Source organism: Myotis myotis, unplaced genomic scaffold, assembly GCF_014108235.1.
Source record: "Myotis myotis isolate mMyoMyo1 unplaced genomic scaffold, mMyoMyo1.p scaffold_m19_p_7, whole genome shotgun sequence".
NCBI classification, from domain to species: Eukaryota; Metazoa; Chordata; class Mammalia; order Chiroptera; family Vespertilionidae; genus Myotis; species Myotis myotis.
Window position 1 is genome coordinate 10,155,369 of NW_023416379.1, and position 27,260 is coordinate 10,182,628.

Sequence of the window (27,260 nt, forward strand, 5' to 3'; positions counted from 1 at the left end):
ACTCTAGGTTCCTAGCAAAATGTTCCTTCTTCTTTTTAAAAAAAAAATATATTTTATTGATTTTTTACAGAGGGGAAGGGAGAGGAATAGAGAGTTAGAAACATTGATGAGAGAGAAACATCGATCAGCTGCCTCCTACACACCCCCCACTGGGGATGTGCCCGCAACCAAGGTACAATCCCTTGACCGGAATCGAACCTAGGACCCTTCAGTCCACAGGTTGACTATCCACTGAGCCAAACCAGTCAGGGCAAAAGTGTTCCTTTTTCTATTGGTTTCAGATTGTACTTTTAATTTTTATGTCAACAATCCCATTCTGTATGTTTTAATCTTCTAGATGGCCTCAACTCTTCTGTGGGAGACAAATGGGGAGGGAATAAAGAAGAGAAGTGAATCCCAGTTACCATGTGCCATTCTTACTTCCTTAGCACCTGCTCCCAGGTTCTAACCCAGCCCGATCCACCCCAACCCACTGGCTGACGGCGTGTCCTTGGACCGGTCACCCTGGAGGAGAGTCTGTCCCATGATGTGACTGCTGCAGATCAGGGCCCAATCAGGTCGCTGCCTGTAAATCCCCTCAGAGACTGTCTGATTGACCCCTTACCTGTGCCCCAGCCAGGTGTGCTGGTTCCTGGGTTCCTGGGTTCCTGGGACAGGCCAGTGCCCTACCTAGGCAAGTATGTAAGGCATTTTGCCCTTGTCTGGCCCAGGTCACGCCCAGTACCCCTACTCACCCTGCTCTGTTCTAGATCATTCTTTACTGCCTGCCACACGGGAAGGAGGCTGTTCCTTCATCTTGCCAAGATGCCCCTCGTAAGGTCCCTTTATAAACTCTCGATGTAGGGATGGAATGGCCAGCTTCTCTCTTTGGTCTTGGGCACTTCAGAGGCATGGTGTTTTGTCGGCTACTGTGTGGTTTGATCCTGTTCTTTGTCTTATTCTGGCCCCTGATGGGCATCCCCAAGTGCAGGAAATAAACGTAGAGTTTGGGGTCTGTTTGCCCATATCCCCTGAGGCAGCAGAATGCTGTGATCAGGTGGGTCTGGGGTCAGGTGGGTCTGGGGTCAGGTGGGTCTGGGGTCAGGTGGGTCTGGGGTCAGGTGGGTCTGGGATCAGGTGGGTCTGGGGTCAGGTGGGTCTGGGGTCAGGCTCCAGAGCCTCAGTGACAGAGAAGCAGCCTCCCACCCCTTGCAGGGCTGAGGGACCTGAGCTCAGGGTCATATCCCCGACAGAGGCAAGTAGCCTGGTCCCCCAGCCCACAGGACGTGGGGACTTCCTTGGGACTCTGTGACGGAAGGGACAGGGTCCTTCCCCAGGCCCATGGCCCCCGTGCACCCTGTCTGCACAGCCATTTCTGGCCTCCCCTCACCCTCTGTGTGTGTGGCTTTCTGCATGAAGCTGTGAGCCCTGACCGGCCTCGGGAGCCTGTGGGCTCAGCTGCAGCCTGGGTGGGAACTCGAAGCGGAAGTTCCCCCCCAACCCATTAGCGCCTCTGCCTCCCCAGTCCCTCCTGGCTTTCCTGTGCGGCCAGCCAGGTCCCTCACCCAGAGCTCGTTTTGCATGTGGTTGTTAAACTTTGATTCGTGACTCATGCTGAGGCTCAGGCTTGAATGCCTCCCTCATTTGATTGCTTTCTTCCTTTCCTTGTTTTTTTTTTTTTTTTTTTTTTTTAACCCAAAGCAAAAGTACCTTTGCAGCTGAGCGGGGACCGTGGCATCCAGGAAGTGGTGCTCAGGCATAAGAAGTCTCCCCACAGCCACGTGGCGTCAGTGACACCTGGGTCGAGGGGAGGAGAGGGCAGCGCGGCAGCTGGGCAGCCCGGAGGAACGGAGGCCCCTGGAGTCCACTGTGAAAGCCGCAGCGACAGGCACTGCTGGTGAGTGCACGTCCCCGGCTGTCAGGCGGTCAGACACCGCACAGCCTTGTGTGCGGAGAGACCGAGCATAAGGGGTCGGAGGGGTGCAGGTTGGAGAGCAGTTCTTGGAGGAGGAATCTATTTTCTCACACCTTAAATCCTTGTAAGTGCTCAGATGGGGGGGGGAAAAAGGTAAGTATTTTAAATTTCCTTGAGGTGAAATCCTTATTTATTTCAGCAAAGTTGTCTTTAATTTCAGGATGGTTTTTGTGGGAGAAAGATTAATCAGAGGAAGCTGCTTGGTTTCAGTAAAAAGGATTTTAATTTTATGAAATCAGAAGGAATGATCTAGAACATTTTAAACCTGTGCCTTGCTCTTGGAGGCATCTTCTAAATTAGAGATTGATGTGTGGGTGTCAGTTTCCTGGCCGACCAGGGACAGAAGGCAGCAGAGCAGCTCAAACACCGTCTCCTCTAGAGGGTGGCTCTGTGGGCTTCCAGAGGCCTATGAGGATGCTGAAATGCAGTTTAATCTGACGGCAGTGAAGACAATTTTGGCCAATTCTCTGCTCCCATTAGAAGCCTCAGCCATGCCCCCAAGACTATAAACTCTTCCCCAAGGCCCAGGGAGGCCAGCTCGGGAGTGCCAACACCTGACCTGTGAAGAGGCTGGGAGTGGAGGATAGTAGAGGGTTTTGTTTTTTTGAAACGTTGCTTCAGAGTTGCCCTGGGCTACGGATCAGGGTGTACATACTCACATGTACACCCAAGTAGCCTGTAGCAAGCGACAAGTTCAAGGAGATAACCAAGGGCCAGGCCAGTCTACCCACACTCACAGCAGCAATTCACAGCAGCTGAAAGGTGGCAGCAGCCCTAGTGTCCACTATCCAATGAAAGGCTAAACAGAATGCAGTACATACACACAATAAAACACTATTCAACCTTAAAATGGAAGGACATTCTGACACATGTAACAACAAAGGTGAACCTTGAGGACATTGTGCTAAGTGAAATAAGCCATCACAGAAGGACAAATGCTGTGATTCCATGAGAGACTGAAAGTAGAAGTGTGGTTGCCAGGGATGAGGGAAAAGTGAGAGGGAGTTAGTGTTTAATTGGTATAGTTTCCACTGGGGAAAGCGAAAAAGTTCTGGAGATGGATGGTAGTGATGCTCGCTTAATGCTACTGAACTGCACTCTTAAAAATAGTTAAGATGATAAATTTTATGTATATTTTACCACAATTGAAAAAATTGTAACTCCCTTTAAAAAAAAAAAAAAGGCCTGGGCTGAAGTCCTTGCCTCTCTGTAACTTCCCCAAAATCTAACTGACTCCAGTGAGAGCTCTAGAGCTGAGCTGAACGGGGCAACTTCCGCCTGGACTCCATTTAGAAAAACGTTCTCCCCATCACAGTGGAGCTGGCAGAGGTACCGGGATGGACGTGGGGGTCTGAGGCAGTGTGTTGGATGTGCTCACTCTGGGGCCCATGTGTGGGTGCACTCTGCTCTGAGGCCCTGAGCAGCCCTGGGGAGCACCCTCTGACCTGGGAGATGGTTGGAATCCCTGCTCTTGGGAGTCTGGTCCCTCTCCCACTTATTAGCTGTGGGATCCTGGGTAAGTCAGCAAAACCTCTCTCCTCCTCGGTTTCCTCGGGCAACGTGAGCAGCCCTTTCTACCTCCCAGGGAAGTTAGCCTTTCCAAAGATAATACACAAGGAAGCGCCTATAACTATAAAACACTGTGTGCAGGTGAGCTACCGGCTCACCGAAGGTCTTCCCCTCTCATTTCCTCCTCCTCTTTCCCCTTTATGCCTGTCCTCAGGGGCCCTTCCAGACCACTGGGGTGGATTGGTTGATTCTAGAAGGGCCAGGTCTGGTCTGACTCCCATGTCCCACCTGTGAGGTCACTCCCCCGCTTCCTTCCACGCTGTTTATTTAGGTCACCTCTGACCTGGGCTTCTACCTGAGCAACAGTCACCCGCACTGCTCACCACAGGAAAGTGTCACGGTGCTGGCCCTCGTAGGAGCCCTGGGGAGACTTGGAAGGTTTGCAGTGTTACTAATCAGTGGTGCTGTTGGTGACTTCCAGTCAAGATTGAGGAAGAAAGCTCAAGTGAACCCGTTCACAGTTTCAGGTCTTAAAAATAGGAAGGAAAAGAAGCCGGCCGTGTTGCAGCTCAAAGACCGTCCCCTCTGAAGGGAGAGATGCGACCCGAGGGCCCGAGAACAGCCCCCAGCCCAGGTTTCTCCCTTATTTGGAAATTTTCAAAGGAAATGAAGTTGATTTTAAAGCCTCAAGGGGGGCAAAGCCTCTGAAGTGGGCAGATGTTTCAGTTAAGCCTCTGCAGAGAGCTGCCGGGGGCAGGGCCTCGCCTGGCCACTCACTCCCACCCCGGTGAGAGCCCCGAGGTGTTTTATCTTGAAAGTGTTCATGTTTCTGTCATTGCAGAATGCAAGGTTACAAAACTCACGCGGACTCTCCCAGTAGCTATTGCTCTGTGGCCAGGGAGGGCACCTGACCTGTCACCGTTGGGTTGCCCCTCTGCAATCACTAGGTGTTGCCTCCATCCTGAACACAGCTCAAAGCAGCGCTTTTTTTTGGCATCTACCTGTGGTCAGTCTCTGCCATTTACGAGTTTTGTGCCCTTTGCTCGGTGCACCTCTGAGCCTGTTTCTTCACCTATGCAAAGAGAGTACTTTCATCTACCCGCCTACCCACCAGAGATCATGGAAAGTTCGAGCAAGAGTCTCTACGCGAAAGCGATGTGGAAACAATGAGGAACTATGTGAAAAGGACTTTTCTGTTCATGTTGCTTGTTTCTGTCTTTCTTCTCTTCTCTCTGACTTTAGTCCCATCCTGCTAATTTTCTCTCCTCCTCCTCTTCCATTTCTCTCTTTCTTCCAAACCAAAGTAAGTGCTACAATGCACGGGTTAGCAGGAAGGGCTGGAGTGGGACTGGAGCTGGAGCTATTGGGACTGGTAAGGCTCCTTGGAGGATGTGACAGTGGGGTTGGGCCTGGTGGAGGGGCGGGTGCTCCTGGCAGAGGGAAGAGCCGGAGAGAAGGCCTGCTGGCCTGGGAGACAGTGAGCGACTCCTGGTGTGAGGCTGGGCTGCCAGGCTGGGTGAGTGCCCTCCTCCTCCATGGAGACTGGACCCCCAGCCCAAGGAAACAGCTGTCCTGAGAGGGGACTGGTCACTAGTTAAGAGTAGAAGGAGAGGCTGGACTACAGGTACGTGACCAAGGATACTGGAAGGTGGGTCTGGCCCAGTAGGGGAGGGCCTTTAGGCTCATGCTGTAGAGTTTTGAAGTTTGCTCTGTACAGGACGGAGGCACAAGGACGTGTTGGAGAAGATATACGAAGTCTTTAGTCAGGGCACTCACTTGATTGGAGCTGTGGGTGACAGGTTGGAGAGGAGCCCCTGGGAGAGGCGACATGGCCGGCTCTGGGAAAGGCCCGTTGTTCCTTCCTTTGTTCTCCGGATCTATGAGGGCCCTTCTGGTCTCTCCTTTCCCTCAAAGGAAGACGAGTCATTTCTCACCTGTGTTTTTCTGTTTGTTTGTTTTTTGTGTTTTGTTTTTTTTGGTGCCCTTTACCAGAATTGAACCTGGGACCCTTCAGTCCACAGGCCGATGCTCTATCTACTGAGCCAAACACAGCACCTCACCTGTGTTTTGAAAACACATTTTTTAATCAAAACTATTGTGTTTATCATCATGATTGATGGCTTATTATTTACATTTGTTGTGTGTGTGTGTTGTGTCTGTTACCCTGAATAGGTTCTGAATGAATGGAAATTAGACTGTGTTTTATTTTGTTTTCATAGAACTGGGTTGCAGCACAGTAGGTGATCAGTGTATGTTACACAAATGAATGAATAGATGAATGAATGAGTGAATGAACGCACTAGAGTGGTGGTGCTGTGAGTGTAAAAAAGAGGATGGTTATGGAAAATGTCCAGGAAGTAGAAGTAATGACATTTGAATGTAGATGTGAGAGAAAGGGAAGAGTCAAAAGTGACTGAGATTCTTCTTTGGGCCTCTGAGAGAAGCCATTCAGTGAGATTCAGAACCAAGAAAAAAAAACATAAGAGGAGAGAAGATAATTTCAGCTTTGGACATTTACTAAAGGAAAATCTAATAAACTCAGGTAGAGTAGGCCCTATCCAGGTATTGGTGATTCTGAGACAAATAGATCAGAGTGCAGTTCGCAGATTCCTGAGACATAGATAAAGAATTCAGTGTGTCATGACAGGTGTGAGCAAAGTGCCTGGTGGGTGAGATGACCAGCCTCTCATTCTGTCTGTGGAGTTAAGGGTGGCCGCTTGGAGTGCCTTTGAGCTGCATCTTGAAGTTTGCCAAACTAAAGAGCACTCCAGGTGGAGAGGAAAGCATGCACAGTGATGTGAATGTTCTGGAAAACTTGGGGAGCCGAGAGGGATTCAGCATGGCTCTAGAGAAAGAGCTGGTGGGCCAGGGGTGGGTGGTGAGGTCGACAGGTGACAGCCCAGCAGCCTGCTCAAGAATCCAGTGCCTTTCTTGTAGTCAACACGAGGACGGAGGGTATTTATAATCAGGGGGTGATATGGGCACAGGCAGGGGGCCTCTCTGTCACCATTTGATGGTGACAAATGGGCACAGCAGAGGCCTCTCTGTCCAGGAGTCTGGCTGAAAAGTGCCCTTCACCTGCCAGACCCTGTCATTGTTGGCTCTGTTCGGGTTCCAGCACTACAGGGAGAGGCCCAGCACGAGAATGAGGAGCCGAGCTGGGAAGCTAGAAAAGAGATGCGGATCCTTCAGGGGACTCCTGTGGGAGACTAAACTGAAGGTCAAGACCAAAATCAATGTCACGAAGGTTCCGTTGAGCGTGATTTGTAACAGGGAAAAACGGAAGGCAATGTAAATGTCATCATTTGGCATATGGTTAAACACCATTCCTTCCTTCCTTCCTTCATCCATCCATCTGTGCATCTATCCAATAAATACGCATCGAGGTTCAGCTGTGCCAGGCCCCCGTTCAAAATGCTAGCCCTAACCGGTTTGGCTCAGTGGATAGAGCATCGGCCTACAGACTGAAGGGTCCCGGGTTCGATTCTAGTCAAGGGCATGTATCTTGGTTGCGGGCACATCCCCAGTAGGGGGTGTGCAGGAAGCAGCTGATCGATGTTTCTAACTCTCTATCCCTCTCCCTTCCTCTCTGTAAAAAATCAATAAAATATATTTAAAAAATCCCCAAATGCTGGAGATGCAATGGGAAGCAGAACAGATAAACAGGCATGGAAAGATTTCCATAACTCATTTTTTAATAAGAAAAGCAAGTTGTTGAATATTACATACAGTATGGCACTATTTATGTTACAAAACATCCTCCTAGGACAATACATCTGTGTGTCTATTAGATATGCAAATAAATGCATAGAAAAAAATGCTGGGAGAGTGCAAACAAATACTCAGGAGGAGAGGCAAGTGGGATTTGGGGTGTGTCCGAAGAGACAGTCTATCTTTTTATTCTTATCCTTCTGCATTGTTTCGCATTTTCACAGTTAATTTATTTTCATGATTATGTCTGTATTCTAAGATGTTTTTTGAAAGATGTCGGCCTTTGTGAGCAGATGAGAGAGGGACCCAGTCTGTCCAGAGTGTCCCATTGATTTAATCATCTTCTTTATGTAAACATCTGGCTGCAGGGCCCCATCAGCACACCCCTCCCCACAGAGGTGTGGGCCACGCTTGAGGGGAAAGGATGGCATTTGGATTAGGACCTTTTAGAGGTTCGGTATGGTCTCAATTAATTGCTCGGGAAAGCTGAGCCAGTGCATAGAGTTGAATTTGGGTGCACTTGCTGGGCATAGAATTTGCCAGGGGGATTTTTCCTTAAGCCGAGGAGCTGTATTACTTTACCAGGATGGCCATAACAAAATACCACAGATCGGGTGTTCTTGATCATATATATATATATATAATTTGTTATGTGTTATATATTATAATAACATTTTATGTAATAATATATGCTATTATGTAATATTTTATTTATTATTATGATTGTGTCAATGCTGGGGGCTGGAAGTCTGAGATCAAGGTGTGGGCAGGGTTGGTTCTCCTGAGACCTCCCTCCATAGCTTGTAGATGGCTGCCTTCTCTTTGTGTCTTCCCATAGTCTTCCTTCTGTAGCCATCTGTGTCCAAATCTCCTCTTCTTACAAGGACACCAGGCATATTGGATCAAGGACCTCTTTTTAACTTAATTACCTCTTTAAAGACCCCCATCTCCAATTATTTTTTTTAATCTTCACCCAAGGATATTTTTTCCATTGACTTTTAGAGAGAATGAAAGGGAGAGGGAGAGACAGAGAGAAACACTGATGTGAGAGAGACACATTGATTGGTTGCCTCCCACATGTCCCTGATCAGGACTGGGAGCCTGCAACCCAGGTACGTGCCCTTGACTGGAATTGAACCCGGGACCCTTCAGTCTGCAGGCCAATGCTCTATCCACTGAGCCAAACCAGCTAGGGCCCATTTCCAAATTTAGTCACATTTTCAGGTATTGGGGCTAGGGCTTCAAAATATGAATTGGCATGGACCCAGTTCACCCCATGACCAAGCCTCAGAAGCATTTCTTTGGCCCCTGTGCCAATGTCCCCAGTCCTGGGGGCCTTCTCAGTGGCCCTGGGTGCCTCTGGCTGGGGATCCTTGCCAGGGCGCTGTGCGAGCAGCGTGATTGCATCTGTGGCTCCCCAACCACACCGAGCAACTGAAAATCCCCGAGGGGGCCAGGCGTCCTCAACACAATTTCCTGACAGATAAGGCGCAGAGGGAACGTAGTTCATTTGCCCTCAGTAACCTGACAGCCAGCCAGGCTGCCCAGAAAACGCCTGATGGATGCTTTTTCTCTTTAGCTCATGCCGGTGGGGCTCTGCCAGGAGAAAGCCGGGGGCAAGACCCTTGCCAGGGGCCTGGCTGGCACAGCATGGAGCACTCCAGCAAGATGGAGTTTTTCCAGAAGCTAGGCTACGACCGGGAGGATGTGGTCCGGGTGCTGGCCAAGCTGGGCCAGGACGCCCTGGTCAACGACGTGCTGCAGGAGCTGATCCAGACCGGCAGCCGCCCCGGGGCCCACCCGAGCAGTGCTGCACCCCTGCTGGTCCCCAGGGGTTCCTGTGGGACCCCGGACTCCATCCAGCGTGGGCTGGGGGCTGATCCCGAGGAGGAGTGCGGAGACCCAGCCAGCTCCTTGAGACCTATCGTGATCGACGGCAGCAACGTGGCCATGAGGTAGCTTTCCTCATTCTGTAGCAGGGGGTGCGAGGTGGGGTGGAGAACTGTCCCTCTGTTCAGTGGTTTGGTTCAAACAATGTAGGGCCCATGGATGGGGCTTTGAATCCTTTTCCATCGCTTAGTAGCTGTGTGGCCTTAAGTAAGTCACTCACCCTCTCTGAGCCTCGCTTTTTCTACCTGTAATGTTGGTATGAAACCACCCTAGAAGGGAGCCGCATGAGATGCTGAGGACAGTACCTGGCACGCAGCAAGGGTTCAACAATTGGCTGCTCTTGTCACATTAACCCCGAGAGAGCCCTCTTGTGAGGAAGGCTGTGGGTGATTGGGGACGAGCGGCTTCTTGTGGGGACTCTGTCCTGCATCAGTTGTGTGATTCTGGGAAAGCCGTGTTTCTCGTTTCCTCTTCTTCCCTCGAGGGTGTGAGAATCACATGGGAAGATGAACTTGAACTTCATTGGAAGCCCTCTGCTGGGGCTACGGGGTGGGGTGTGGTTTCCTAGCTCCGTGTGAGAGGTAGCTCATGGCCCCAGGCTGCAGACATGGTAGTTAATGTCTGGGTATTGGCACCTTCCCGTGTTTCGGTGATGAGAGCGACAGGCCCCGCCTTGTTGTTTTTCCTGGTGAGGCCGAGTTCAGCTGTGAGAGAATCTCTGCAGCCTCCCCCACACTCCCCACTGGGCTGGGCGAGGAGGAGGCCTTGCCCACACAAGTGCATTATCCTACGGCTTGGCTTGGTGACAACGGGGCAAAGGGCAGAGTCATAGGAAATCAGTCCCGCACAGCTGCAAATAGGCTTCCCTTTTCCAAAGCTGAGCTGCGGGAGGGGATGGAGAAGAACTGTGTTATCAGCAGCACTGGAGGTGGCAACAGCACACCCTTTGGCTGACAGGCCGAGTGGGGACTTGGCCTCCCTTGGCATTTGGAACTGCAGGACCCAAGGTTGGAATGGCTCATCCCAAGATGGTCAGGCCTCAGGGGCTGCTCCCGCATGCCCTGCCTGGTGTGTGTGAGTCAAGCTGTAGCTGGAGGGGGCTTCCTAGGCTCGATTAGATCAGAGAGGGTAACGGAGCCCTTTCTCCAGGGCTCAGGAGCTGGTCCTCGGGGGTCGATTACATTCTCCTGCAGGCTCCCAGCGAGCCTGTGAAATCCTGGTTAATGCAAGATCTCTGGGGAGTTATGGGATTTTTAGGAATCCAGTAGGTTCTGAGGGTCCTAGAAAGAAAGTCTAAGGGGTGGTGAGAGGGGACCCTGGCCTCCTTCTGATCAGGCCTTGCTCCCTCTGGGCATCAATAGAAATACAAGATGATGTCACTTACATCTCAGACCTTTCCAGGCGGGAGGTTTTGTGAGCTCTGAGAGTCCAGATCAAAGGAGCAGAACGGCTGTGGGACACAGAGTACTTCAGGTGCCCCAGGCAAGTGCAGGCATCTCTCTCTGGGGACCGGAAGTGTTTTAGGAATTGTTCTGATAGGGGGGTGGTGGAGGGTTTTCTTTTGATGAAAGTCTCTGTTACTGCCTGGAATTCAAATTGGAACCACATCCTCTGTTTGCACATGACCATGATGTGTCCTGGCTACATCCATTTAGTCCCACCCTCGGCCCTCCCGTTGTGGCAGTTTCATCCCTTCAAGCTCAGTCTGCAAGTTACAAATGCAAACCACCTCTCAGGCTATCAGTTAAAATGTGTCAGACACGTGCTGCCTGAAAATCACCCCAGTGAACTGGAACACATGCATCTGTGTGTGTTCTCAGCGTGTGTACATACGTGTATGCACACACACAGGTCTACACATGCACACACATCCCCAACTCCCTGCAGCTCACTAGCTAGGAAACAAAGGTCGCATTGCACATGGACAGGTGGGACTTGACCTGGTCTAAGGCAAGTCTGGGGGAGAGTGGGGTCTGAGGTGCAGCTCCCTCTCCTACAATAACGCTGAGTGTGTCCTCCAACCAGGCTTTCAGCAGGACTAGGCCCCAGGCCCTGGCAGATCCTCAGGACAGATCCCAGAGCGGGGCTCGCCCTTCAAAGGGAACGGATGGCTGAAACCCCACGCGGTGTCTAGTTATTATCTTTTGACCTCAAAACTCAGTTAACCTCAGAAGCATGGTTTCTCAAAATTCTCCTTTGCTGAGGTTTTATAGTATTGCAGACCTTGTCATTCTGTGTGTGTGTGTGTGTTTTAGTTACCTAAATAGAAATCTGTATTTTAAAACATTTTATTTATTTATTTATTTATTTATTTATTTATTTATTTATTAAAGCTGTAGGTTTTATAAATATACTAGAGGCCCAATGCATGAAAATTCATGCAAGAGTAGGCCTTCCTTTCCCTGGCTGCCAGCACCGGCTTCCCTCTGGCACAGGGACCCTGGCTTCCCTCCTCTGGCCGCCCGCAGGCACCCGGGACCCGGGCTGGCTTCCCTCTGGCCTCAGCTTGGTCAGGAAGGACATCCAGAATGACATCTGGAAGACGTCTGGTCTAATTAGCATATTACCCTTTTTTTTAAAAAAAATATATTTTATTGATTTTTTTACAGAGAGGAAGGGAGAGAGATAGAGAGTTAGAAACATCGATGAGAGAGAAACATCGATCAGCTGCCTCCTGCACATCTCCTACTGGGGATATGCGCACAACCCAGGTGCATGCCCTTGACCGGAATCGAACCTGGGACCTTTCAGTTGCAGGCCGACGCTCTATCCACTGAGCCAAACCGGTTTCGGCAGCATATTACCCTTTTATTATTATGGATATATAAATATATTTCAGAGAAAAAGGAAGAGCGAGAGAAAGATAGAAATATCAATGATAAGAGAGAATTTTTGATCGGACTAGAAGCCCACTGCACAAAGATTCATGCAATAGGCCTTCCTTCCCCGGCTGCCGGCACCAGTTTTCCTCTGGCACCCGGGACCCAGGCCTTTGGTCTGGCCACAGTGGAGAAGTCAAGCCTCTTCAGTCTTCAGTCTTCAGTCTTCACTCCAGCCGGATGCTCCGTGCCTGCGTATGCAAATTAACTGCCATCTTTGTTGGGTTAATTTGCATAGTCATCCTGATTGGCTGGTGGGCGTAGCAGAGTGACACCAATTTGCACTCTTTTATTAGTGTAGATGCCTCCTGCATACCCCCTACTGGGGATCAAGCCTGCAACCCGGGCATGCGCCCTGACTAGGAATCAAACCATGACCTCCTAGTCCATAGGTCAATGCTCAACCACTGAGCCATGCTGGCTGGCCCCAAGTGCTTTTTAAAAAAGTGGGAATGTATTTGCTCAAAGCACATGATAGCCTGGCCTGTTTTACAAAACACAGACTGTCCTCAAGTCATTTAAATAGATCCACACCACCTTTCATCTCCTCATTGTAACAGCAAAGGGAGTCCATTGGCTCTTACAAGCAGGACTGATGGCCTCATTCGCATTTCGTAAGTGATAGGTCAACTTCAGTGAGAGTTCTAAGTTGCAATGTCAGGAGTGCATAAGGCAGAACCTGAGAAGCCAGACCTCATGCTTGCCCCATCGTTTTGTATTTCATGTAGAAAACCAGGAGGTCCCTGTGATGTTGGAAAACTCTGTACCTATGCTGTCCATTGGGTCGCCACTTGTCGTTTGTGGTTACCTGGCACCTGAAATGTGGCTGCTGTGACCAAGTAGCTGAATTTTAATTGTTTGCATTAGTTTGAATTGAAGTGCAAATAGCCTCATGTGGTGAGTGCCTACTGTGCAGCTCCAGCCTTCCATCTTCCCAGCTACGTCACCTTGGCGGGAATCACCTCTTTTGAGTCCTTTTTATACAATTAAGAGGTTAGAATAAATGATAATCTTTTTTTGTTTTAAACATGTTTTATTGATTTTTTACAGAGAGGAAGGGAGAGGGATAGAGAGTTAGAAACACCGATCAGCTGCCTCCTGCACACTCCCCACTGGGGATGTGCTCGCAACCAAGGTACATGCCCTTGACTGGAATCGAACCTGGGACCCTTGAGTCCGCAGGCCGATGCTCTATCCACTGAGCCAAACCGGTTAGGGCTAAATGATAATCTTAACTGGTTTTTCATCGCTAACATTCTAAGATTCAGGGTGATTCTCTTATCCATGGCTTGAAAGAAATGAATGCTTTTTTATAAATAAAGAAAGTTTTCTTTTTTGGCAGAGGTTCAGAGAAAGTAAGTAACTTGCCCAAGGTCACAGAGCACTACATTCCGGGCTCTGGATTCCATGCTCTTGCCAAAGTCCTCTGTTTCCTCCAGCACCAGGTACCTCTGCCTTTCCCTATGTCCAGTCTTGGAAAGGGTCTCAGGATGGGAGACCCTGACCCCAAGGTTTTTATCCTGGGCCAGGGCCTGCCCAGGTGAGCCCGGACTTGGACTTGTCCACTGCAGGCAGGATGTGCTAAGCACCTCCCCAGGGGCCCAGGGGCCTCCTACAGGACTGGTGCCAGGGACGCTTCTGCTGCTGCTGCCAACCTTCAGAGGGCCTCAGGGCGCCGAGGTGCATGGCTTGGTGGCTCTGTTGCAGACTGACAAGTCCAATCCCCACACCTCCATGGGGTGTATATGTGCGTGTGTGTGTGTGTGTGTGTGTGTGTGTGTGTGTGTGTATGTACGTGAGAGAGGGCTATGTGAGTTGAATGCCTGAATCACTATATACCTGGCCTTGAGAAAAATGCCCGGCAGGTTTTAAAAAGAAGGCCGCTTTCATTGAAAGCAGATGGAAAGCTGCCCGTGGTGATTGGGAGGAACTCACGTGACAACCGCCACAGGCGGCAAGCTCGCCCGGTAGGCAAATTTAGCAGAGGCGTGATTTGAAGGACTTGAGCTTGGGGGAAATCCACCTGATAATTTCATATCCTCTTACTGCCCCAGGCAAGGGTTTCATTTGACTGTGCCCTCATTTGGGGGTACGGGCTTTTGGTTTGAGGTGCTGCTGTTGATGTTTTTGAGCTGTTAGACACCTCAGCAGAATCTGGCTTCTTCTGGAGGAAGGCATCTTCAGCGACAGGGCTCAGGTCTCGGTCAGGCCCCTGTCAGTGGGTTCCCACGGCCGGGGGCAATTCCCTCTGGGCAACCCTGGCCTGCGGTTCCGACCTAAGTCTGCATGCATCCTCCCATTGGTAAGATGGGGGTGCTCCAAACAACCCCCTTCCTTCAGACCTGAGCTGGGGTGATCCCTGGGTGAGAAGGATTGTACCTCCAGGTTCAGAGTATTTACAGCTTAACCCCAAATACCGAACAGTCCAACAGTGGTGCCCTTCCTATGTTACACCGCAAGGCCTGTGCTGAGCCGCTCACTTCTGCAGAGACTTTGGTGTCCCAGTTAGATCGTCCTGTCCCTGTTCCTGGCTACATGCTAACTGTGGCTGCCTCATGCATGGCTGTCATGTAGGCAAAATTTGTCTCAGGCACCAGCCCATTTCCCCTTCCCACCCTCCCTCTATTCAAAACCTGCCCCTCCTCTTTCCTCTTCCCAGGGCCTGGCTGTCAGTGTGGTGCCTGAGAAACTGGCCCACAGTGTCCAGTCATAAGCACCAAAGCCCCCTCCCCAGTGCAAGACGTTCGCAGCGAGTAACTCGGGCTTCACAGGAGCTGCGGTCTGGATCTCAGGGCCGGGGAGGGCCAGGGGTAAATGGAATAAATGGAGACGGGGAGGAAGCGGTTGCAGCCCAGCAAAGGAGGCTCTGAGATCCGCCAGATCAGCGAGCGGGCACACTGTTCTGCTTCAGTTTCCTCAAGGGTAAAACGGGACGAAGGTCACTTCCTCATGGGCTCGTTGTCACAATTAGATGCGGTTCCCGTGCCGTGTGGCCTGGCACACAGGGCTCTCCACGAATATTAAAGTGAGCTCCAAGAAGCAGGTGCGGCCTGCCTCGCTCCCCGTCTCGAGCCCCAGCAAGAGCCTCGTTGAAGCCAATACTCACGCACTGATGTTGAGTGGGTGGACGAAGCACAAACGGAGGGTGCCTTTGGTTGGGTGCTGTTCTCTGTAGGTGGGAAGTGGGCTCCCGGGGTGACCATGAGCTTCCTTGCTTGACTGGGGCCTCTGCTGGCTCCTCTTAGAGACAGAACCCCATGTGAGGAGCTGGCTCCTGCTATGGCATCAATCCTGCGGTTGCCCAGAGCTTTCTGTGGACAGAAATAGGGCAGCCATGGTGGCATTTTGAGGTTGGTAAACAAATGTGGCAAGGATGGAAACGCAGACCATCTTCACATCTCAGAAGAGACCAAGGCTTATGAGGGGAGGTTGGAGCAGGTGTGTGGGAGTCAGTCCTGCAAAGCAATAGACCTGAATGAGGGTCTTCTGTTCCTCAGAGACAAGCTTGGGGGTCTGGGGGGGGGGCCTGGGGATCAGCTCAGACTCCTCTGTGAATGACCCCTCCTCATTCTCCCTCCATCTCCTTTCTTTTCTCAACTTCCACTGGGAGGAAGGGGCTAGCTTTCCACTTCCTCTTCTTATTGATTATTTTAACCAGACAGCTTCACTGATATTTTCTCTGGACTGTTTGCATAAGCCTCACAGCTCGGCTGCAGTGGCCGGAGGGCTATTTTTTCTAACCTGGAAGACACCACAGATCTGGGTGCCAGGCCTGGTTCCTGGTTGTCACTGGAGCTAAAGGAACTGAGAGTTCTGAGCCTCCACAAAGGGCGACTTCCAGTACTGGTGATTCATGTTTCCAAGCACGCCCGTCCCCTCTTTTCAAACCTGAACCTACCCTCATCCCCTCCAAGAAGATAGCAGGAGAGGCCGGGGACCAGAGAAAGCACCATCATGTCACCCTCGTCTGGACACAGGGCACTTCTCAGGCCTGGCCTCTCAGGGGAGAGTGTGCGTGTCATGGTGACCCCGGCTCCCCAGGAACCTAGCCCTGCCTCCGACCTTCTACAACTGTCCCCTTTGCTCACTCCACATGCTCCAGTCACACTCTCCCTTTTTGGTCCCCAAACATGCCACGTCTTCCCTGTATCCGGGTCTTTCCAGCCAACCCTTCCCTCTGCCTGGTTGCTCCTCCTCCAGCTGCTCATAAGACCGTTCTTCCCAATCATTTACTTATTCAACTCGTTTTATTAAGTCCTTACCAATTATCAGGCACTGTGCTGGGCCTGGGAACTCAATGGGGACCAGAAGGAATGTAGGATTTAGAGAAGGGAAGACCTGGTTCATCCCTCATCTTACCAATGGAAGGGTGTATGCAGACTTAGGCTGGAACCCAAGGCCAGGAAGGAGATGTCTGATGCTGTGAGGCCTCATACTCAGGATCTGACAGAGTTCAGAGGCCAGAGGATGCTTTCCTGAGAAAGCAGAGATAAAGCTGAGACCTGAGGGAGGAGGGGACTGGCTGAGAGGAGAGAATGCCTGGCGAGCAGCTCTGTGGTGAGAGGGGAGGAAGGTGCACGGGCAGGACAATGGCTGAAGGAGGTGCAGATGGCTGAGCCGGAAGCAGGGAGCACCGAGTGATCTCACCTCGAAGCCAGGCGTGTCCCATCACTACTAAGTCTAATTGGTTTGCATTCCCAGTATCTCAAATCTGTCCATGTATCTCCTCTCCAGCAAAACACCGCTGACCTCCATCGACGAAGCCTGCGGGTTGTTTTCGGCCTCATTGGTCCCTCGCAGCAGCATTTGGCTGCCTCCTTCCTGTGGCCTCCACCATGTGGCTCCCTTCTTGTTCACGTCCTTTCTATCTTCTGTAGGACTGTCCTCCTCTGCCTGTAACCAGCTGTTGAGTTCCAGACTTCCTCCAGCGCCAGCTCTAGGCCTCTCTCTCTCCTCAGGCAATCAGGCAATTCTCTCCATGCGGTGGCTCCTCTGCTGCTTAAATACAGGTGACCCACACATTTCACCCCCCAGACCTCTCTTCCGAACCCTAGCTACTTACTTAACATTTCACTGGGAGGTCACAAAGGCTCCTCCAACTTAGTATATGCCCACGACCAAACTTGGGATCTTTCCCTCTAAGATCTATTCCTTCAGAGTTCCCTGTCTCAGCAAAAAGTCAATCACACAAGCCAGAGATCTGAAGCATCCTCAATGCTTTCTTCTCTCTATCACCCTCTATCCGATCACCATGTTTTGGAGATTTTACCTTTTAAATAGCTCTCAAGTTCACCTACTCTTCTTTACGCATCAATATCTGCTCGGTCAAAGTCACCATCCATTTTGCCTTGATGACTACAATAGCTTCTTAACTGGTACCCAACACCCACTCTTGCTCCCTTCCAATTTAGTGTCCTCTGTGCTGCCAGATTGAACTTCCTGAAACATACTTCGGATCACATGATATCACATCACATATAAACCCTTTTATGACTTCTCATTCCTCTTAGGAGCAAGAAAAATCTTCAATAAAACTTGCAAGGTTTGGCCTGGTCTTGAGCCTCTTCTCACACCACCCTGTCCTTCCTGCCACCATTGATGCCTTTGGTGGAATTTATGGGGAATGTTGGTTTCCTTGCTTAGACCTGGGAAGCCCAATAACATAGTTATAGCCCTCTCTTAGGGTGAGAGTATTCTGCAGATGACTACCCGCATCCAGCTTATGTTGATCTTTATTAGCTTCAGTTAATAAGAGAATCTGGTCTATTAATCCTGGGGATGCACACGTCTTAGAGCCTGAGACCTTCTACAAACTATCAGAAGCTACGTGATTCCAGTGAAGAGACACATTTTGTACAAAGAATGAACTATATTTTTAAAATGTAGATTTTTCTGATTCCCCCTGATTATGAGTCTGCGATCCATGATATTCCCAGGGGAAATCACTCTTTAGAAACCCTTTCTGTGTCTCTACAGATTCTTTGTTTTCCCATTGTAGCCATGGAAATAAAGAAGTCTTCTCTTGCCGGGGAATCCAGCTGGCTGTGGACTGGTTCAGGGAAAGAGGACACACCTACATCAAAGTTTTTGTCCCATCCTGGAGGAAGGACCCCCCGAGAGCCGACACCCCCATTAGAGGTATGCTGGCGCCGAGGCGTGCTCACAGGCCCTCTACACTGTCCTCAGGAGTCCTGCTGCTATTGTTTGCAGGCAGTGATCTACAGAGCTGTTTGTCTGATGAAGCCTTCCTGAGCTCCATGCAGGCACTGACTAGGTGCTCTCTATGCAGTTGTTGGATAGATGAATGAACAAATGACTTCATCTTTTAGTGTGAATGATTAAGTGCCAAAAATAATTGTGTTTTACAACTTTTAACACTCTACAGAAAGATTGGATCTGCATCCCACCCCTCATAGAATCTGAGAGAGACATTCATTCAGTCTGGTGATATTTATTTATTGAGTCCCTAGTCCAGTCTCTTCATAAACACACACATACACACACACCACAAAAGCACAACAACATTTGTTCTGACTTAAAAATAAAGGACACTGGGACACAGGGAATTCTTCATTTTTAATTCTTATATCATATAGGTTTATTTTAAGCTTCAAAAACAAGGCTTTGTTTTTGTTTGGCTTTCTTATAACAAGAAGTCAAATGCTAAGGCATCAGCCAAGTTGATGGTAGGGCTGACTTCCTGGTGATTCTGGGAGATTTCTTTGACTTTGTCTTCCAGTCTTTTTCCCAAAAGCTTTTGTTTTTAATTCCATAGATTACCAATTGCTTCTACTTCCCTTAATTAAGGATTCTCTCCTTAATTATTAAATAAAGTGCCATTCTTGTCTTAGGGATGCAGTATCTCTAACTATTTCTGTAATAATTCTTTACTATTTCTATAGACTGTCACAAATTCTCTTTAGTTCCATAAATCATATTTTTTTTTCTGTAGTCAGCTCTCTTTGTTCTCTTCTATCTCTCTCTCTCACTCTCTTTTTTGTGTTGTTAGGTCTTTTCAAAAGTCTGGTGATCCTTTGGTTGTCAGTTTATATCTATATCATAAAAGCCTAAGCAATTGTTACAACGGAAGGACCAGAACGCCGGTCGCTATGATGCACACTGACCACCAAGGGGCAGATGCTCAATGCAGGAGCTGCCCCCTGGTGATCACTGAGCTCCCACAGTGGGAGCACCACTCAGCCAGAAGCCAGGCTCACGGTAAGGAGCAAGGGGTCCCGGACTGCGAGAGGGATGTCCGCCTGCCGGCTTAGGCCTGATCCCCATCAGGCGGACATCCCCCAAGGGTTCCTGGACTGTGAAAGGGTGCAGACTGGCCTGAGGGACACCCCCATTTCAGTGCATGAATTTCGTGCACTGGGCCTTTAGTTTGTGAATAAAAAACCAGATTGGTTAAATAATGATCTATCTATATAAATATCTATGTGATTGCCATGGGCTTTCTCTCTTAGTACGTGGATCTTTCCCTGAAGGGCTGGGCTGACCTCAGGTGGTGACGGACAGATTTCACCCAGCATACCCTGCAGAGCAGACAGGCAGCTGGGCCACAATGATGATGGTCTTACTCTAAGACGTCAAAGGCCACATGGGAACTTCCTCTTCCTAGCTGGGCTTCATTTTCCTATTGCTTAGGCATAGGGAAAGGGTGGATGCAGCTGCCCCATGAGTAGCCCTTCGTTAGCCATCCTGACTTCCCTCCCTCTCCACGTGCCTGGAGCTCCACCTCCACTCAGCCTTCTGTGCACATCCTGGCCTATGGCTCCCTCTGCACATTTTGCATCAGTGTGATCCAGTCTGCTTTCTGTCTTCCTAAAATCTGTCCAAATCCTGGGTTTGCTGTTGTCCCCAAGACATTTTTAATGTGATTGGGGATCCCCCTGCCCTATTGTACTTCTTTGCTGCCATTTCAATGGGATTATGAGAAGCAGGGGCATAACCACTTGTGTGCAGCTCTCCATCATGAACTGGCTACCCCATATTATTCTTTATGGTCTGAACATGGAGAATGGTGGCTTTCAGCAGTTGTGTAATATTTAAATCGAGTCTGGGTAAAGCGTAGGGAAATCATTTTGGGGTAGGGAAGGAATTTTTAAACAAGCCACACACATGTGCAATGTGTGGGAGAAAGACTCATAAATTTGACTACATTAAAATAAGAGCCTGTGTTCATTAGTGGATACTACAGAACAATAAAATGAAAAGAGCAGCCTCAAACTGGGAGAGGCTCTACATCACTGTTCCTGATAAAGGACTACTGTCCAGAATCTATAGAGAATGTCTCCAAATTAATAAGACAAAGAACCAATAGAAAGATGAAGCAAAATGCATAATAGGTCTTTCACAGAAAACATAAATGGCCAATAAACATATGAAAAGATGCTCAATCTCATTAGTAACTAGAGAAATGTAAAATAAAGCCACCACAAGAAGCCACTTTACGCCCACCAAATTGACAAAAATTCAAAAGCCTGGAAATGCCTAGTGTTGACAAGGTTGCCTTAGCGCTGTGCTGGGTTGTTGGGTAGTAACTTGGTATACCCACTCTGGAAAACAATTTGGCACTTTTTTTTCTATATAATTTTATTTTATTTTTACAAAATAATTAGTAACTTGACACTATTTTGTAAAGCACTTTTTCCTACAACTCAACCAAATCACTCCTGGAGATACACTCTAGAGAAACCCTTGCATTTCTGCACCCAGAGACTCACGTGCGAAGCTGACAGCAGTGACCATGTCACCATGGCCAAATCTCACCAACACAATGTTAAATGAAGACAGCACATTGCACAAGAATATGTACAGTTAAATCCACTGTTGTAAAGTCTAGAGGTTCATAATCACATGGAAAATAGTCCTTTTGGGGGATACATATACTAGTATATGCATTTTTGAAAAGTGAAAGCAAGGGAATTCTAAACAAAAAGTTCTAAAGATTGGGTTATCATAAGGGGGCCAGAGAGAGATGCCAACCGGGAGGGGCAAGGGGGACCTTAGAAGCACGGGCCGCGTTCTCTTTTCTCAGGGAGTGCCTCATACTCGGCATTTAAAGAAACGATTTTTTGTACTCTATATGCTGAGCTTATCCAGTCTACGCAGGCGGAGGCAGGAGGAGTTACTATCTTCATTTTATAAAGGCTAACACTGAGGCTCAAAGAGGGGAGGGGTGCCTAAGCGCTGGAGCTAAGGCCAGAGCCCAGGCTGTAGATTCTGAATCCTGGACTCTTCCCTTGACATTCTTGTGGCCCTCAGAGCTGTCACTTATGCGATGCTCCATCCTGAAGGTGTCCCAGCAGGTTCCTGTGTCTGCACAGTGGCTCTCCTCTAGGGGCCCAGGCAGCAGCCTTTGAGGGGGATGCCAGGATCCTAGTAGCTCCGAAGGCATTGCCAGGATTCCAGTTGTAATGTGAATGTCTTTCTCCCGTAAAGGCCTCTTGTGTCTAAAGTGACTCTTTTCTGTTGGGTACCATACTCTGGACTCCTCATGATTCAGGCAGATAGAAGCCAAGAGCCCCTTGACCTGGGCAGCTGCCTTATTCTGCTCCAGACCTCCCCGATCTTCTGATGTGCTGGGCCAGAGGGCGGGGGAGGCAGGAGTTGGCTCAGAGGGGACCCCTGAGTTGTCAAATGTGCTCCGTGATCTCAGGATGATCTTAGGGGGGGAGGGAGTCATTCTGAGAAAGCCGCCACATGCCGTCCCCCGTCCCTGTGGCCCCCAGAGCAGCATGTGCTGGAGGAGCTGGAGCGCCAGGCGGTGCTCGTGTACACCCCATCTCGCAAGGTGAATGGCAAGCGCGTGGTCTGCTACGACGACCGCTACATCGTGAAGGTGGCCTACGAGCGGGACGGCGTCATCGTCTCCAATGACAACTACCGTGACCTGCAGAGCGAGAACCCCGAGTGGAAGTGGTTCATTGAGCAGAGGCTGCTCATGTTCTCCTTTGTCAACGACCGGTACGTGGCGGCCGAGGGGGCCTGGCACGGGTGGGTTGGGGTGACGGGAAGAAAACCACTCCCACTAGCCTAGGCCCCGCGGGGTTTGAGGTCCCAGGACACCAGGCCAGAAGCAAGGACACCAGGCCTGGAGACAGCCGATCCGAGGCACCCTCTCCGCTCCCACAGCGGCACGGTGTCTCTGTGCTTCGGGGACTCCTCTCTTGTGTGACCCGCTTTCTCCAACAGGGCTGCTTTGGCCCTGCTGTCCATGACCTTGTCCATGACCTTTCTGTTCCCGTGTCCACATCTAGCGGACCCGGCAGACAGCCATCCAGCAGGTGGGCCAAGCATGGGCTTGGGGCACCATACAGTTGTGTTTTTCTCTTCAAAGAATGTAACACTTTTAATAAGAGCCCTAAAACAGTCATGGGGGAGGGGGGATCTGGACTTTGTTCTACTTCCTTTCACTGTTTTCACCTTTTTGTTGTTCTTTTGAATCACATGGGGGAGTGGGCAGCATCTTTCACCATCTTGGAACTGACTCTGTCTCAATGCCTCTTGGTTGAAATTTTCAAGAGAATCTGCTTGGTTCATCTATCCCTTAGGTTGGTTCCTCTGGGTCAGGTCCATCTTAGACTAACCAGCTACACGAGGGTCACAAGGCACAAACCCATGAGCAGGTGCTGGTTAGCGAGGGCCCCTAGACTGAGCTTAGCTGGGGAGGAAGCGATGGCTGGTCCTCAGCAAATGTGCTCAGGCATGCCGAGGGCACAGGCGAGGCGCCTGGCAATGTGGGTGTGGGTGTGAGACTAGCATAGGGCAAGGCAGTGTGGGGAGGGCACCGCCGGCCGGGACTTCACTCCCCCTTCAGTTTCTGTTCCAGGCAATGATAGATCAGGCCTCATTCTGGGCTCTCCAGCTGGCTTTTAGGAATTGAGACAAGCCCCTAGCTCTGTGAAGGCAGGCGCTGCATCTTATGTGCCTTGGCTCCCGCCATAGGCTCTCAGTAGCTTGCTGTAGAGGAGTGAGGGAGTGGCTGCAGGCTGGGAAGGGAGAATGAGGAGAGAGGAGGCAACATGTAGCTGGCCGGGCCACTTGCACATGGCAGAGCAGTGCCTGACCCTGAAGCCGGGGAGGTAGTGTGGTGTGGTGAGAAGGTCTGGGACTTTGGGAGGCAGGAGGTATATATTTTAAATATATTTTTATTGATTTCAGAGAGGAAGGGGAAGGGAGAGAGAGACAGACACACCAATGATGGGAGAGAATCATTGATTGGCTGCCTCCTGCACATCCCCAGTGCGGGGATTGAGCCTGCAACCCAGACATGTGCCCTTGACCGGAATTGGCCTGTGGACTGAAGGGTCCCAGGAGGTGAAGTTTTAAACTGAAACTGTGCGATTTACAGAGCGTGTGTCCTGGGGAAATCACTCAGTTTCATTCAGCTGAACATTCTTTACCTTGAATTAATGTACTTGGATTAATCAGATTTATATCTGAGATGGTTTTGAGGACGGGAGAGAATTGTACCCTGTTATTCTCAGGACAGGGCAGGACACAGTGCCGCCAGGGGACACTGTTGCCCCCACTACCGCCTGGCACAGAGGTGGAGGACCCTCCCGAGCCCCAGGGCAGATGCTGGCAGCAGCTCCCTGCAGTAGCCCCCCTGGTCACTTCCACATATGCAAGGCCAGCGGCTCCTCTCTCCGGCCCAGGCCTGGAGGAACCTGGCAAGTCTGGGCACTGTGGGTTCCAGAAAATCCTCCCTGAGGTCTGACGGATCATGGCTGCCTCTGGCCTGGTGACAGCCTGGGGCCCAGGCCAAGTTTTTTTTGACACACAGGCCTCTGCTAAGGGTCTGCCAGAAGGCTGCCTGGCTGCCAGAGGCAGGGCCTGCCCGCTGCCTGTGGGCGAGGATGCCCACCCCAGTGCCCTGGGCACGTCCGTAGGGCCCTCTTGGCCCAGCTAGCAGCTGCGAGGCCGGGAGAGAGCAGGAGGTGAAGCCTTTGGGAACTTTTAATAACCGCAGTGGGCCGCTCCCTGGATTCTTGGTCAGGGCCCAGCTCTGAGAAGCCGGCTGTGTGGCTGGGATCTGAGCTGCGGACGCTGCCCAGGGATCGCCCAGCTCCTGGCCAGCCTGGTAGACGTGGTCTGCAGGATGGGACCTCAGCATGACCCTTGACTCTTAGGGAACACAAACGTGTAAATACAGGCCCTCTGTTTAGAACCCACAGCCACTCCAGCGGAGCCTTTCTGTGACTTGGAAGTGTCTCCTGGGAACAAAAGTGTTCATATAAAACACTGGATGGCGCTAAACCAGGGGAGCTTTCCTTCTCAGGAATGTTGTTTTCCCCTTTGAGCTGTTAGCACCCTGAGGTTGCATTCCTTTCCTTGTTAGACTTAATGCCAGGGGGAGGGGAAGGGGCAGGTGCGGGGCAGGGTGGGGCAGAGAACATGGCCTGGGTCAGGCAGTCCTGGGAGCTGAGACCAAACCCACCCAGAAGCCCAGCTTGGCAGCGAGGGTTGGATCTGCACAGAGGCGGGGTGTGCAGGCAGCACCTGGGATCCGCAGCTTTGCTGACTCGCCTACGGGTGTTCCAAACTCGCTGTTCACGTTAATGCCAGGCTGTGGGGGTAGCTGCAGAAATGGAATCTGAGCCTCAGGGACTCAGAGGACCAGGGCTGTTTGTAGCCCCACGGAGGTCTCTAACTTTCTCTGTTGAGGGCAGGGGAAGGCAGCTCAGAGCCGCTTTCAGAGTAGGGTAGGAGGGGGTCGCAAGAGCAATTATGCTTCAATTTGAGTGGATAAAAATCACCCGGGGCCTTGTTAAAATGCAGGTTCCCAAGCAACTTGAGATTCGGATTGAGCGTGTCTGGTAGGAAGCCAGGGACCTGCATTTGGAAAGGAGTTGCAAGGTGGTTCTGGTCCCGCTGGCATGAGCCTCAGCAGGAGAGACTCTTGGAGGCGGCCCAGGGGCTGCTCTCCAGGGATCCGAACTGTGCTCTGCACGCGCGCAGGGCGAGAACGGGCTGTGCTGCTTCCACACCCTGTGCCACCTGTGGGTGCGGGAAGAGTGCTGGCTGGTGAGCCTGGCCCAGGCCATGCCAGGGGCTGCCACCCTCCTGCTGGGCGCTCGCCATGCAGGTGGCATTGGTGAGTCCCTGTTGGTCTTGCAGTGGCTCCTCTGTGCTTGCTTTCCAGGTTCATGCCTCCTGACGACCCCCTGGGCCGTCGGGGACCCACCCTGAGCAACTTCCTGAGCAGGAAGCCAAAGCCCCCGGAGCCCTCCTGGCAGCACTGCCCATACGGTGGGTGACACCCCGCCCCCCCCCCCCCCCCCCCGGGCCCAGTGCCGGGCCTTGCGTCTCGATGGCAGTGTCCTGACGGGTTATTGTAGGAATGAACTGACACCTGGGCTGCCTGTTGCATGGGAGTATTTTGGGGGGTGGATGCAGGGGTCACACCTACGACAGAGCTGGTCCCAGAAGCAGGGAGGCTTTGTGTCCCCCAGGCTCCCCTTTATCAGTCCTTTCACCTGGCACCTGGCAGGCTGTGTCCCACCCTGCCCGCCACCCCCCACCCCTGGGCCCTTATGTCCGTTAGTCAATGCTGTCATTAAGAGGTAGGGATTCTGGCTCAGTGGTTGAGCTTCAACCCACGCACCATGAGCTCACTGGTTCAATTCCCCATCAGGGCACATGCGGCTTGATCCCTAGTACAGCGTGTGCAGGAGGCAGACAACTGATGTTCCTCTCTCATGGATGATTCTATATCTCTCCCTTCTCCTTCTCCCCTCCTCTCTCTAAAAATCAATTTAAAAAATTAAACAATAAGATTTAAAAAAAGAGTTAGGGATTTTATCCGGAGCCCTCCAGGGCGCCAGCCTCCTAGGCAGCGTTCACTAACTTGCTTGGAAAGTTATCCCATGTCCCCAGGCCTTGGTTTGCGCGCCCATGGACGTTCAAAAAGCCTTAGGTGACAGGGAGAGTCATTTCATGTTAGAATGAAGGTGAAACACAGGCAGGTTGATGCATTCTGCTCCCTTTCACTCTCAGAGGTGCCGAGGTTGTGATGATAAATTATTTGATCACCTGTTAGGACAGTAGGTAGAGAGAGGACAATGGTTAACAAGGAATGTGGGCTAGAGGAGGAAACCGGGCAGCCCTGGAGGTGCATCCTATGCCACAAGTACCCACTGTCCACGCACTCCTGAGACCCCCTATCCACAGGGTTCCTGGGAAAATGGAGACTGAGGTCCAGGGGTGGAGAGATTTGGTCCCACTCCCTGGCTAAAGGGAGCTCCCAGGCAGACACCTCCTGGCTGACACCGGGGTTACTGTGCCCAGCGCCTCTACCCCAGGGAGGCGAGTGCTGCACCCTGCGCATCCCTCCTGCGCCCCGGGCCACTCCACCCCACCTTGTCCTGCCCCATCCAGCTAACTCTGCATCCTGGGCGCTTTCCGTTAACAACATCCCAGGGGCAGCCCACCGCACCCGGCACACAGCCTCTCCCGCCCGCCCGAGGTCTCACCCCGCGCCCTCTCTTCCCTCCTGCCCCTTCCAGGCAGGAAATGCACCTACGGCATCAAGTGCAAGTTCTACCACCCGGAGAGGCCGCACCACACGCAGCTGGCGGTGGCCGACGAGCTTCGCGCCCAAACGCGCACCTGGCGGGGCGCGGGCGCCGACGAGGAGCGACCGAGGGCCCGGGCCGAGCAGGGCGGCCCCCCGAGCGCCCCCGCCGCCACCTGGCCCGGCCCCCGGGAGCCCGGCGCGCGCAGCCTGCCTCCGGCGCGGCGGGGGGCCGACGTGGCGGGCCTCGAGGGGGGCCTCTCCCGGCTCGCCCTCCGCGACGGCCCGGGCGCCTTTGGGGCGCCCCCTCCCGGCCTCGCGCCCCGGCCACGCCGCCCCGATTGGGTGGCGCCCGCGGCTCCCCTGTCCCTGCCCGCTCCGCCCGGCCTCCCGAGCCCCCAGAGCCAGTCGGGCCCGCTGGCTCGGCCCCGGCCTGGGGACCGCCTCGGGGACCTGCAGAGTGACCTGCTACCCCGGGGGAGGCCGCCCACCGACCTGTGGGCCCTCCAGCACGCGGCCGCCCGGGGCCCGGGGCGCTCGGCCTGGGCGGAGCTGAGCTGGGGCGAAGGCGCCCGCTGGGGTCCTCTGGGGCCCGCGGCCAGCGCGGGGGACGCGCGCGCCCGAGCGCGCACGGAGCTTTGCAGCATCTTCCCGCCGCACCAGGTGGACAGCGTCATGGCCCTGTTTCCCGCGCTCTCTGACGTCACCAGGCTGCTCCTCCTCATCCAGAGGGCCCGCAGGTCCGACGCGCCCGTGGGAAACCCCTAAGGAGCGAGCCCCAGCCCCGGCCGGC

The 27,260-nt window shown here is 51.9% G+C and overlaps 1 protein-coding gene and 1 long non-coding RNA gene across 3 annotated transcripts; one reads left to right on the forward strand and one right to left on the reverse strand.

Annotated features, from left to right (window-relative positions):
* The first annotated feature begins 1,686 nt into the window (after window positions 1–1,686).
* ZC3H12D (zinc finger CCCH-type containing 12D) lies at window positions 1,687–27,260 on the forward strand. Of its 2 annotated transcripts, none has more exons than XM_036317620.1 (6): window positions 1,687–1,876; window positions 8,754–9,129; window positions 17,942–18,081; window positions 21,681–21,915; window positions 25,097–25,203; window positions 26,460–27,260. In XM_036317620.1, exons 2-6 carry the CDS (start codon window positions 8,825–8,827, stop codon window positions 27,233–27,235), a joined length of 1,563 nt encoding a protein of 520 aa, XP_036173513.1. In that variant the 5' UTR covers window positions 1,687–1,876; window positions 8,754–8,824; the 3' UTR covers window positions 27,236–27,260. The 2 variants fall into 2 exon arrangements, with proteins under 2 accessions (XP_036173513.1, XP_036173514.1); XM_036317621.1 differs by lacking the exon at window positions 1,687–1,876 and adding an exon at window positions 3,044–3,283.
* LOC118660349 lies at window positions 25,737–27,098 on the reverse strand. The gene is made up of 2 exons (XR_004968877.1): window positions 26,963–27,098; window positions 25,737–25,986 (listed from the first exon to the last, which is right to left on the reverse strand). It is a non-coding gene; the product is annotated as an uncharacterized LOC118660349 (long non-coding RNA).

Coding starts and splice junctions, on each gene's coding strand:
- ZC3H12D (XM_036317620.1), top strand. CDS start 8,825: ATGGAGCACTCCAGCAAGATGGAGTTTTTCCAGAAGCTAGGCTACGAC. Junction 18,082..21,680: donor AGCCGACACCCCCATTAGAG/GTATGCTGGCGC, acceptor TGTGGCCCCCAG/AGCAGCATGTGCTGGAGGAG. Junction 21,916..25,096: donor TTCTCCTTTGTCAACGACCG/GTACGTGGCGGC, acceptor CTTGCTTTCCAG/GTTCATGCCTCCTGACGACC.